The sequence below is a fragment of the Acanthopagrus latus genome, chromosome 1, assembly GCF_904848185.1.
Source record: "Acanthopagrus latus isolate v.2019 chromosome 1, fAcaLat1.1, whole genome shotgun sequence".
Lineage (NCBI taxonomy): Eukaryota > Metazoa > Chordata > Actinopteri > Spariformes > Sparidae > Acanthopagrus > Acanthopagrus latus.
The window spans coordinates 17,630,285-17,643,646 of NC_051039.1; the positions used below are offsets into that span (position 1 = coordinate 17,630,285).

General features: G+C 42.0%; 1 protein-coding gene across 3 annotated transcripts in view; it reads left to right on the plus strand.

The window, feature by feature from the left end:
* The window catches only part of palm3 (paralemmin 3), a 37,646-nt gene that overhangs the window by 14,697 nt on the left and 9,587 nt on the right, over positions 1–13,362 (plus strand). For all 3 annotated transcript variants that reach the window (XM_037107731.1, XM_037107738.1, XM_037107721.1), the window contains 2 exons: positions 10,780–10,832; positions 12,094–12,174. In XM_037107731.1, coding sequence (XP_036963626.1) covers positions 10,788–10,832; positions 12,094–12,174 — 126 coding nt within the window. In that variant the 5' untranslated portion in view covers positions 10,780–10,787. The remainder of the gene's footprint in view (positions 1–10,779; positions 10,833–12,093; positions 12,175–13,362) is intronic.

Consider the following 13,362-nt stretch of genomic DNA (forward strand, 5'->3'; position numbering starts at 1 on the left):
ACCCTGTAGTGGCTGCCCCCAGGAGAGGAGCACTGCTGTGCACAGAGGATCTTTAGTTTAAAAAAAACATGTCTGTGTCGCTCATATTTCCCTTTGAAAGATGAACTCTACAATGAATAACATTTTTTTGCACTGTACTTATAACCATATAATATTTTGCATATTAGCATATGACACATGATTTAAAACACGATGCATCAAGGTGAACTTGAATGTTTCGTCTGAGTTCAGCCACTCATCCCTTTCAAATTGTCAAATAATAGGCAGGATTCTCAGGTCTATCGTGTATATGTTTATTATCCTGTTTTAATTCAACTGACTAACTCAACTTCCTCACAGTTGGATTGAATAGATAATCCTGCGTGTTAATTATACTCAGTGAGCCAAAATGACTCACGCATGCTGCATAGCACATTACTGTGCAGCGTCCCCATGCATATGTATGTTCCAGATGACCGTGTTAATCTCTGTAGCCCCTCTGCTGATTTGATGAGTGGATGACAGGGTTTTCCAAAGGCCTCATCGAGCTGTCACTTTTGATCTGCTGCTCAGCTTAATGGCTGCGGAACTGATTTTCTCACCCAAAATCCTTCCGGACTTTAATATTTTAAATGTATGAAGCAGATGGTGATTTTGTCATGGCCAGTGATCAGAAGCCTGCCCATATTGAGAACCACTCGGAGGGCAAACATCAAGCAGTATGAAGCTATATACAATGTTAAGCTTCATGTCACCCATCTGTGTGTTTATGCTGATGAAATAATGGCTGCACACACTGAAAATGTCAGTGAGCACAGTAAGACAAGCCTGGTCGATTAGGTAATTGGACTAAGATTTTCATTGGATACTTGTTCACCTAACCTGTTCAGTTCAGTTCAGACAAACTCTGCTTTATATGCCTGTTTGGTTTGGTTCTTTTTGTCAACTAAATTTGGTGCTCCAATCAAAATAGCTGGACTGAGACCGCTTGGTTTCCTTCCAGTTAGTTGGTGACAATTTTGTGATAGTAGACATGAGTTTGACATTAATTTTTAAGCAATGTATATTATTCACGCAAATAGTTTGGTAACCATAGTAACAGGCAGGCACCTAAGCACAAGATTGCAGGTATCTATATGAACAGCAGTAATCTTGAATGCTTAATTACTACTTTGTGACTCCACAGAATATAGATAAGCATATACTCTATTGCATACTATAATAAGGCCACATTCAGACTGGCATTAGCCCAGTGTGAAAATAAGCAGCCTTCTTATTTATTTGCATGTGGCCAGTGCAGCGGTACAGCCGGGGTGCCAACACAGAGGGCTCTGGCAAAAACAATGCATGGTTGTCTGGCAGTGAAGTTCAGTCTGGCTCAACTCTTGCTGGACTGCAACACTACGCTTCAGTGGGCAATCAAATGTGTACAAGTGCACATTCCCGGTACTGTAGATTACTTTGGAACAGAAACAGGGACTCTCTGCTGTTTGCCTGATGGTCGTGATGGCAAAAGATGAAATAACTGCAGCTACAAGTTGAATTATCCTGTCTCAAGGTATTAAACTGCCGGACAGTGTTGTGGCCTTTTAAACTCAGTGTTTATTTACTCAAACAGGACTGTGTGGATGATTTTTCATGTCTCACTGGTACCTGTAACAACACGTCTCCTACCAAGCAAGGCTGTTTTTAATCTGAACGACCTCTAAAAAGTCCAGTTTGTAGGAGATTGTCATAGAAACGACCTGAAAGTCATACTGGAGAGAAATTTAAAAAATCATGTTCTCCATTCTAAGTCTAACTCTACAACTCATAGATCGGTCAATTTATGATGGAGTGTGTATACGATAGCGTAGTAAGATGCTTAGTTTTGATGATGTTGAAGTCATGCAACTGCAATGTAGTTTTATAACCTCATGTTAGCCTTTTGTTTCGGGCGAGTTCATTTACACCTAAAAATCACAAAAGCGGTGCTCATCTGTGAAGATTATCTTGCTGAACAAACGTGTAAACCTGAGTTTGCCAGAGATTTTCTACACTAATCCAAAATCCAATGGAAAGTCCCAGAGGCTTTTTGTCAAGGGAACCAAGGCAATGCTAACTTCCAGGTTAGCCTACTAAAATGCATCCCTACAGCACTCTGTTGTGAGTATTACATTGGATTACTGCCAATAGATGCCTTTAAATCCTGCACACTAAACATTTAAGTGCGGCATGAATCACTGCAGATACATTTTCTTGCACAAGGAACCATGAAGTCCAAACTGCACAATGAATGAGTTACCTGTTACCTGTCAACACCATTTTAAGACCACTTGCTTCTTTTGCCAAACTGCAGGTGTGAAAGCATCGTAGGACCCCTGCAACCTTTACGGGTAAACTTAGAAACGCCACGTCTCATTACTCAAATAGAGATCAGATGGAGTGCCGTGGGTGCGAGTTGTATATGTAAGATGCTGTGGGCAGACTCAGGCGAAGGCTAAAACCAGCCTACCTCCTGTTGAACAGAGACTTTACTGTGTGTGTGTGTGTGTGCTTGCGTGTGCGTGGTACCTGACAGCACACCATTGATCCCCCTCAATCCTTTTTATGGCTGTACAACGTAGAGACAAAATGAGAGCAAAGGAATTTGCTCCTTTGAGGTGCTGTTGTTTCATCATAGTCTTCTCTCGCAGCACAATTTAGTCAAATTGTCAGTGCGTTAAACTCGCTTTAGTCTAACCACTGAACACTGGGAAGATTTCTTTTGATAATCCCTCGCAGTGATTCCTTTGATGCTCCCCAGCGTATGTGTTCCTTTGTGATCATTTGTGCCAACTGTGCGCATCTGCAACGTTGATACTCAGATAAATATGGGATCGGTGGGTTGACGACGTCTTGAAATGCACGTGTTATTCGGGCCGCAGTGTGACTTCAGAGGTGAGGCCGGAGTTGGACTGGCATGCCTGTGAAGTGCAGCGGTGATACATGACTTGGAGAAAATCTGTGTTGCATGTTGTTGACTTTGATAATCCTCAACACACTCTGAAGTCTACAACACTGTTTGCTCTGTGACAAGGGAGGCACACACGTATCACTCATTAACCCTCCATCCCTAACTGATACACACATACACACACTCACTTACACACACTCACAAAGCAGTGGAATGCAGTGTTTTCATTCCCCCGACCCCGACTGTCAATCAGAGGGACTTGGCTTGTGTGCTGTTGAAGCAGCACCATCCAAGCTACACAAATTCCAACCATACCACCCACCCACTCACATAAACACACACACACACACACACACACACACACACACACACACACACACACACACACACACACACACACACACACACACATCCACCCACTGTGTCAGATTTATTTCTATGTAGATAAGAGGCATATCCATCTCCAATAATGCAATTTCTGCTGCAGAGTCTGTAAAGCAACTGAAAATCAATAGCTGATGAAAAAGCACTTTACAGCAGTTCTCTTGGTCCATCCCTCAAGCTAGAGAGCGGCTGGCTCTTTGATTGCCTCGACCCAGAGTGAAGCTCTATCTAGGAATTTGTTTTACAGTAAGTTGGCCGCCTGTTTAGGTCAGGCTCTTCCTGAGCAATGGCCAGTGACGACAGCAGAGGATGCGCAAGTTCAGAGGTCAGGGTCATTGCGATTGCATGGTCTATCTGTAATCGTCTGGAGCTCAGAGATGTTTGCACTCTTCCTGTTCCCAAATACATGGGTGGAAGGATATTCTCAACTTAGTGGCCTTGGAATACTCTGTCCTTGTCTCACAGGCACGGAAATCTGAAACTGTTTGAATCGTAGCTTTAAAGTAGCACTGAGTCTTGTTTTAGAAGTGACCGATAATACTTTCTCATTTTTTTGTCCTTTCCTTCTGTGTGTTATTGTGCATAAAAGATCTTGAAAGTTAAAAAGGTCCAAGCCCAGACAACAGAAGCTCTTTTTAGTTATGCAGTTTACATGCTAGACTCAAGTTTGGCACGCTATTTTCAAAGAGTTGAAAACCCAGCCATGTTGAATAGAAGAGGGATAATAGGACACGTAGAAGCAGCGCAGTAAATGAGCCTCTAGCAGATGAACTTCACTTCAAAGCAAAGATGATTCCAGCGTAGCATCACTAATACAGGTATTAGAAATTAATATAACTCCTAATGTTAGTTCTCGAATGTGCTGACACCACCGTATATAATTGAGGGCGCACAATCTGATGCTCCAACCCTGCCTCGACTACCCCTCCCCCCAGTCTCTACAAGAAGTGGAGCAGAAGCTTCAAAGTGTGTGGCCAGCGGTCGAACAGCAGCGTAATTGCATCATCACACAAAAAACAAAATGTCACTGGGTGGCCTTTTAATGACTCCCTCCGTCCCCCACCCCATTCAGACCTGAAGCTATTTCAGCAACTCACTGTACCTTGTGTGCTCAGTGGCCTGTATTTACACAATCACCCAATTCAGAAGACTGCTGCTCTCCGATCTGTCTACTGTACATTTCTGACAGCCCGTTTGTCCTGTTCCAGGTCACCAGTGTGACAATTTTCTACTTCCTTTTTGGTATGACAGTTAACTGGATTTTTTTAGACTGTTGACCGAATAAAACCATGAAATTGTTCAAGTTAAATATCATAACAGTCTTTCTCTCTTTCAGCCATAATTGATTAAGCGGGGGAAATAATCTGCGCATTCACTGATCATGAAATGATTGTTAGCTGGATCCCGTATCTTGACTTTTAGCAAAAGCAAAGCTGAACATATCCCTGTGGATGTTACATAATAAAAATGTTTCTACTGTTCCTTCAATGAGGTTTGCTCTGATTATGAAATGATTATTGATGCCTTTAGATGCATCAACATTTTTTTACCTCTATACATGATTTATTTTATTTTCATCACTGCGTGACTACTTTCTTGCTTTGTTATGATCAACAGTTAAATTAAATAGCTGAATGTACTTTCATTATCTTTGATCACGATCAGCCTTCCTCACCAAAACTCAAGAAAGCTGCCTGACAAGACGCACATGGTTACGTCTGTTACATTTCACCCTCCAACTGGTTCAGCTAGCATACAGCCTGGTCTCACTGAGTCGTTACAGGGAGTTACACTGTTGAGAACTGGGTTTTCAATGAATTATTTCTGCATCAAGACGTAATCTTCAAGAGGGGATCGCAGCTTTTTCCTAGACACATAATGTCTGCTCTGATTAAGCTGAATCGCCATCAGGGAGGGGTGCCCTGTGACACAGACTCGTAGTCTTGTGACCGACAGTTCACAGCTTTCATGCTCCACTGTAGCCAGCATCCATCCCTGTGAAGTCAGAGTCAAAATCCCTGTTCTCTTTCCTTTCGAGTAAAATGTGCACCCATTTCTGTGTTGGATCGGAGTATTGCATTTGAATGAGCTAGTTTCTTTTTTTCGAATATTTTGACATGGGATTTAAATTCCAGAAACATGTGCTTTGCATAGAGAGACTTTCTTTTTATTGGGTGCAGCTATATTCCCACACTGATCTTATATTCTACATGCCAGCTAACGCAAAGCAACTGAAGGCATTGATGGAATGTGCAGGCCACCGATCAGATCGCACTGATTCTACCGATTTCCTCTACCACAGTCTGTTCAGGGACTTTTCTTTTTATGCCCCCAGAAAATTAAATGCTAATGCGTTGGCTTTTCTGGTTTTCTGCTCAGTTTGAAAATCCTACATTTGATGCACTGGGACTTGGATGTAGCTCGACTCCAAAATAGTTTGTGCACAACGTCGTTGGTCTTAAGATGAAATGTAACACCGCAGCCTTTTGCCTCGCAGGAGTCGTACCTGCCTGAGATTCCAGCATTCATTCTTACATACAGTCAGTTGTGTACCGCCTGTGGGAGTGTATGAGAGAAATCCACAAGCAGTGAACTGTGGTACTAAATGATTCGTATAGTTTTTCATTCCAGACACCCCACTGTTCTTCCATCTGTTCCCACTGTGCTAATGTCACTACATCAGCACTCAGCATATAGACTTCATGGCACCCCGCTAGGCAAATATACATTGTTATATAAATATGCTCACATGCGCTAAAAGCAAATATACTTTCTTGTGCACCAGGCTTGAGGAATGTTTGCTGAGGAACAAACTGAACGACTGAGGCAGCTGGAGTTCCTAGACCGTGTGTGTGTTAACCGCACGCACAGACACACACACACGGACACACACTTTTCATTGAGCTCTTTTTTATTAACCAAATTAAAGTTTAAATAGTTGTGCGATTAATCTAACTGTTTTTATAGTTGATTATTTGTCTCATCACATTTTATGTTAAATAGCCAATAGCTTGAGGCTACATTGGCTAAACACGCTCTTATCTCTGACCACACTGCTGGTAGTCAGCGTTGCATTGTGGGTAATGTTGAGGTCAGATCTTGACAAGGTTGTAGGTCCCATGTTATAGTAGTAGGCTAAATTTTTAAATTTAGACACCCTGGATTAAAGTAAATTGTGACAGGCGTTCTCTATCTTCTGATCATTTGTGGACCAAGTAATAGACTATATTCACACACCAACCCGATGTTATGTTCTGGGTGGGTAGCTCAAATGCAGTTGACAGAAGGATAAGGTTGTATGCAGGGAATCTGACAAATTGTTATCATTTCCATGCCCCTGATGAATCAGCAACTAGTAACACAATGGATAATTAAGATATGGAGGGACATCGGGTCACGTTTTAACATAAAACAACAGATTTGGTGACCTATAAGCTATCGTTAGACAACAGCTAACATTGGCATATGTTATTTGAGGGTAAATTAATTAGTCCATGATGTGTGGTGATATTTGAGAGTTCTTAAATGGCGTTCCTATTGTAATATGAATCACTGTCAAATGGTTAGCTAGCAAGAGGTGAAATGCTAGGTAACAGTAGCTAACGGATCATCAAATATGTTGTTTTGCCTTAAAAAAAAAAGCCCAATCTTTTGTCTCTGTAGCTGCTGATCATTCAAGAAGCTGTGAATTAATGACCACTTGTCACATTCTTGTCATGTGAACATGGTCTATTGATAAATTAATTGGCAGATAGTGGATGAGAAAAAGAAAAATGGAATTAAAATCATCAGTTGCAGCTTTAGTAGGAAAAAGCCCGCCAAAAACTTTTCAAACCCCAGCCAAAACCCCAGTTACTTTAGTAAAATAAAACCGAATTACACCAAATATTATTGCATTTAGAAGCTGAAACAGGCATTTTTTTCCTATTAGAGGACTCAAACAATGACTTGAAGATTAATTTCAATGAAAAGTGTTGACGCTGAGGCTGGGCTCAGAGATCAGAGTGGGTTTTATTCATGTTGGCTCTCTGTCACAGTGGAAGGGGCTTACTGGGATAATACAGTACAACAGAAACCTTGTGTGTTAATAGTGTTAATAGTAACACCTGTGCTTTTCCTGCTATGAAAAGTAAAAACTTCTGCAGTGAAAAAGGCCTGTTGACTAATCAATAAATTAACTGTACATCACAGCACTAATACTAACTCTCTCTAAGTCTCTCCCTTGAGACTGCCATTCCTCCTGTGTCCTGTTACTACTCTTCTCTTTCTTTTTGCCATTGGCCGTAGCACCTTCTGCGCATTGTGTGTGTGTATGGAGAGGGAGAGTGACTGAAAGATGTGAACTGGTAGAGACTCTGTGTGTGGCAGCTCATACCACAGAGGTCAAACAGCCTCCAACCTGCTTAGCTGGCCAGTGTTTGTGTAGGTGGGACTCAAATTGTTGCCCTGAAAAACACACACACAAAAAAGAGACTGTCAGTTCTAATGGAAGTAAGGCTTCAGTCATTTTAGCCATCTGGGCTGGCATGTAACAGGTGTTACAGGTGAACCGGTGTCTGTAATTAAATACTGTAGCAGCCAAGCTGTGTTCGTGGCCACTCGCCAAATTGGCGTTTAATGAACTCATGGCTGTTTGGTGCAGTTTTTGTTGAGTCCCACAAGACAGTTGTGGGTTGCTATGCTTTCTGAGTACCACAAGAGGATTGTGGGAGTTGTGTGAAAATTCACAGTTAAGGTGCAAAGAATTATGGTTAAAATAAAGATTTAGCATCAATAACACCTCAGTTTTATAACGAGTACACTTCCCAGTAAATCCTGAATTATTGTAAGTATCTATCATTACAGATATTATATATTATTATAATTTTCCGAATCATATTTTGTTTTATTTCCATCCACTCTGTAAAGAGGGTGTCCCTACACAGTTGCTCTTCATTAGGTTGTTTCCAGAGGGGTCACAAGATGATTCAAGTAATAACAAACACAATCTTACCAAATCTCTTGTGAAATACTGGATAATTTAACTTCTTTGGGTGACTGAGAATCATTTAAATGAAACCATCCGAGAATTCAAAATCGCTCTTCGGTTTAGTCTGTAGCAGATTGACCTGCGTTCGCTTAATAATGATCAGGGTCTCATGGAAAACAGTAGTGCTGACCGATCAACTATTCATCTGTTATCATGGTAACCAGTGTCCAGAGCAGTATTCAAAGCAGGTGCTTTCTCGGCTGCACCATCAAAACAAAAGGCAAAACTGATAAAGCGCAAGAAAAATGATAGAATATAAATGGACTTGCATTTCTATAGTCTACCAACCGCTCAACAGTTGTATGAGGCTGCCATGCAAGGTGCCGACCTGATCATCAGGAGCAATTTGGGGTTCAGTGTTTTGCTCAAGGATACTTTGACTTTGCCACGGTAGCCGGGGAAATCGTGCTAGAAATGGAGCTCTGCTGTGGCGCTAAAACAGTCTGTACTGATGTTGCTGAGCTGGTGTTTGGGACAGGCGAAGAGAACAGAGACGATTTAATTTAATCTCTGTTCTTCCCATTCTTGGACAGTCTGTGTTGGATTTGTTCTCGCGTTTGTGTCACCAGTCGTCCCATTTTGTGGACAACTATTTGCTACATTTTGCTTTCATCGCTCTTGCCTCCGTTTCTGCAGCTCCTCCGTCGCTCTTCTCTCAAACCATCCTGACTTTCTCTGTCTCTTAACTTTTTGACTTTGTCAGCCTCCCCGTCTCTACCCTCCTGTATCATGTCTAATTATCGGAGTCAGTGTGTGTCTACGGGGAGCTCCTCAATACCTCCTCATCAAAGCCTCTGTTTGTGTTTGCTTGTTTATCTCTGGCTGCTATTCTAGGCGCTCTCCTGGAGCCCTGATGAGACACAAGCCTCCACTCCCAACGGAGGCTTATACTGTAAGCTGTCACTGCACCTCCAGTCATTCAAAACACTGCCAAAATAAGATCTACCTCGTCTTGTCTCCCAATCACTCTCTCTCTATATATATTGTGCATATATATTACAACATGTATTTCTTCCTCTCTGTCTAACCACCTCAGTTTTTGAGAGAACTCCGTTGTAATGAAAGCATGCTAGAGGTTTGTTTCCCCCCCTCAAAAATGTTTCCTCTTTGCACTTTTCCTCTTTCATCCAGCTGTTGTTCCCTCCATACACAGATCACCTACATTTCCACGCTGTTTAATGTGGGCACTTTTCCCCTGTGACCCCGCCACCCTCCACACACATCGAGGGCACCAAAAGAAACCTTTTAAAGAGAAGTTTCTCACTATGCGACTGAAAGATATCGGTGGAGCAACAACAATAGCATCAGCTCTTCTGAGGAAGCTCGCTTGCAGAATATGTGAGGCTTGGACGGAGAGAGACACTTAGGGAGAAATTAGTAATTTAGGCCATTATTGATGTGACAAAAGCTCATTTTGCCTGTGAGGTTTTTTATTCCAACTTGAAGCGTCATTGTCCAGTTATTTTGAAGTAAAAGGTGATTTCTGATCTTCCTGTTAATGTCCATCGCTTGTTTATGAGGTTTTGCAGGTTTGAAAGTGGCTTTTTGTGTGTATGAGTGTGTGTATGAGTGTGTGTATTGGTATAAGGACAAGTGTTCTCCAAACTCTGTGATGGCGATTAGCAACAGCGGCTGTGACAATGTGGCATTTGTTGCAGAAATAGGGCACCGTCTTGCTCAGATCTTCCCCAATGTGAGATCTCAGTTGCTGTGATGGTTGAATGTTTTTTTTTTTTTGGGGAGGGGGGGCAGGGCAGAGCTCTTTACATGCCACATGGGATTTTCAGTGTCTGGAGGGGTTGTTGCTTTCATTGTGTAAAAGATCAGTTTCAGTAACTGTTTTCACTATAATTACTTTGATCACATAAAGTCTTTTTTTAATTTTACTTTTTACGAAACCCGGCTGATGCAGAATTGCATGGGGGACAAAAATAAGTGTTATCTCTCTCCTGAGAAGTTAGGAGCAGAGTTATGGTTTGCGATGACAAAAACTCACTAATGACTGAGTTGCTGTGAACTAGCTGCTATGTTTGACTCTAGTATATGCCGTCTCATGTGACTCAGAGTTTTTGGGGAGCTCAAATATTGTCCCATTTGGTGCCGGCTGCAGGGGAAAACAAATGCCTGAGCTAATTTTCTTTATGATGCCTGAGGGTGTGACACAAAAGACTTAATAGGAGTGTTGGACAGCTGTGTTTTGGCAAGGATGGGAATGATGAGGAGGATTGTGGGTCATGGTGGCTCTCTCTCTCTCTCTTTTGAACACAGAACAATTTTTACATTTTGTAAAGACCCCTGCCAAAAAAGGCGGAGATCTTTAGAGAGAGAGAGAGAGATATGGATATATGTGAAATAATGGCCTCTGCTCAAAGTAACTGGATTCATTCAACTTGTCTGGTATTTGTTTAACCTCTGATCTCTAACCTTCAAACCCCATCGTGTTGTGTCACAGGTGGCAGGATGGAAGAGGCGGACAAGTACAAACAGCGACTGGAGGCCATTGCTGTGAGTCCATGCACACACACACAGACACACTCAAAACAAATCCAGCAGCATATGTATATGTTGTGAGAAACTGTACACATTTACACTTGGCTGTGAAAAAAAAAATGTTATAAGACATGGGTGTTCTGGCAAAAATAACACTAATGTACAGTTTCTCTCCATCGTAACAGTCGGTTTTTAACAGCTTCAGAGTGTATTAGGGTGAATGGTGTCTCTGTCTCAGCCACTCCGCCCCCCCCCCATCACGTCTGTGTTTGCTCAGTAAGAGGGTAGGATCACTGAATGAATGTTTTTACAACAAGACAATAGTTTTCAAGACAAGGCATAGCACTATTATGATGTGCAGAGTTTGGTTTGTGGTTGGCACATTATGTTACATTACATCTGACATTTTTTTACAGAAACCACAGATTGGTGTCTACATACAGAATGCCAATTTCTACAAATTGTTGATTTAACAGAGGATTGTAAAAAAAAAAAAAAAACAATAATGATAATAGCGATAACGATATTTTCATGGAGCAGAAACTGTTTTTTCACATACCCTTTTCATCTCAACTCATAATGCAGCACAGAAAAGACTTCTAGCTGCTCTGTAGTCGTGTTAAAACCGGACCACGTCTCTTTGAAACATTACATTTTTGTAGATTATAACCTTTATTTTAAAAAGCTGTATTTTCAACTCATAACCACTGATCAAATAATGTAGTACATTACAGTGTTACTTGCAGGTGCCATCACAGGTGTTTGCAATCTTGTCTATTTGCCCCTTTATATCTCATTTGTCTGTACAGAGAAAGAGAAGATAAAGAGACTAAGCTCGCTGAGCTGTCCGTTATTCCTAAATAATTTATTGAATGTGCAATGTGGTGAGCCAGGGCATCCCTGGTCCCGTGAAAACAACACCGGGTTGCCATGGGGACAGCTGCTCTAAGCATTATGGGATGTACAGTTTACCTGATGTCTGTGGTGACAGTGTCCTCGCGACAGATGGTTGACCAGGTGTTTTACTCTTTCTCGATGATGTTTTATTCACTGCCGTCTCTTCCCTTGCTTTGTCTCTGTTAGACATTTACATCAGCTTCTTCATATGTCTGGCTCCTGATCTGAGTTTCTCAGCCCACCCTTCTGTTTATTGGAATAATAGTAATGTATTTGTACTCCTCTTGCTCTTGCTCTCTCTCTACCAAACCATCAATATGTCTACATCCACTCTCTTTCTTTGCTTTCCTCTCCTTCTGTCCTAATTTCCATCTGTCAGGAGAAGCGTCGGCTGCAGGAGGAGCAGGACCGAGCCCGGAGAGAGATGGAGGATGAGAAGCTCAGACTACAGCAGCTCAAGGTCTGACACACATACACAGGATGATCTAATCGGTCTCATTCATTCACACACATATTTACACGCACATGCAGCTTTAATTTCACTCATCCAACATCCTCTGCAGACCCATTTCAGCTTGTTAGCATTCCCATTTATTTCCTTTTCTCACACATACACACACGCACACACAGATGAACTGTGCAACCTTTCACACTTCCTGGTTCTGCCCGTTTCTTGCGAGGTTAGAAGCAAGCCTTCCTTTGTTGAAATCATTTTTTTTTATGTGAGTGTTTACACACACACTGCGAGTCACAGAGCTTCTCTATTGTTTTCACATCGTTTCCGCACTGGCGTTCCCACTTCCTACTCCGCTGTGTTTCACTGGCCTGGGGCACATTCCTTAAATTGTGCGAAATTTGTGCAGCATGTGTTTGCGTGCACACAGGTATGCAAGTGCTCATGCAGGAGACTGTTTTGCATATGCCTACCATGTTTGTGTGAGTTAGTGTGCAATGCACTAAACATGAGTTGCATCTGTGAGATCAAAATTCAAGTTGCAAGAGGCTTCAAAGATGAATTTTAAATGATAATTTCAACACTCACTCTCTCACAGGAGTTGATATCATCATAGCTTTTAGTACATTCATTAGATCTGACATTGACTCTAACCCCAGAGTAGATGTAAGGATGTGATAAAGAAGGAGCAGCGGCTTATACGCAGCTCCTGACCTGAGGGAAAGTTTAGGGAGGGCTGCATCCAGCAAGTCAAGGGCACGGAGAGGGGAACAGAGCAGGACTTGTTCAGCAACGCAGGAGAAAACACAGAGATGGTTTTGTGACGCTTATAGTAAAGTAGGTAGCTACTGGCTAACTGTTGCCAGATGATGAAAACACGAGGGCCATAGGCTGGAGAGCAGTGTAGCTTTTCAGATGCATTCAGTAGGAAGTGAGACGTTTGCAGACATCAGCTATGCAGCAAGCGAAAGTATAGCTGCTGTGAGAGTTCTGCTCTGGATTTCAGTGCATATTACTTTTTAATTATGATAAAAATGAAAATCCTGCCTGTTTGGCTGGATTAGATTTGCTAAAAGTTCCCTGCAGACAGCACTATGTTTATTGCCGCTTGTCAGGGTCAGCTAAAGACCACCGCTCCTGGAACTGACAAGAGTTTACTGTCCAGCTCAAGGGCACTTTAGCTGCATGGTTACT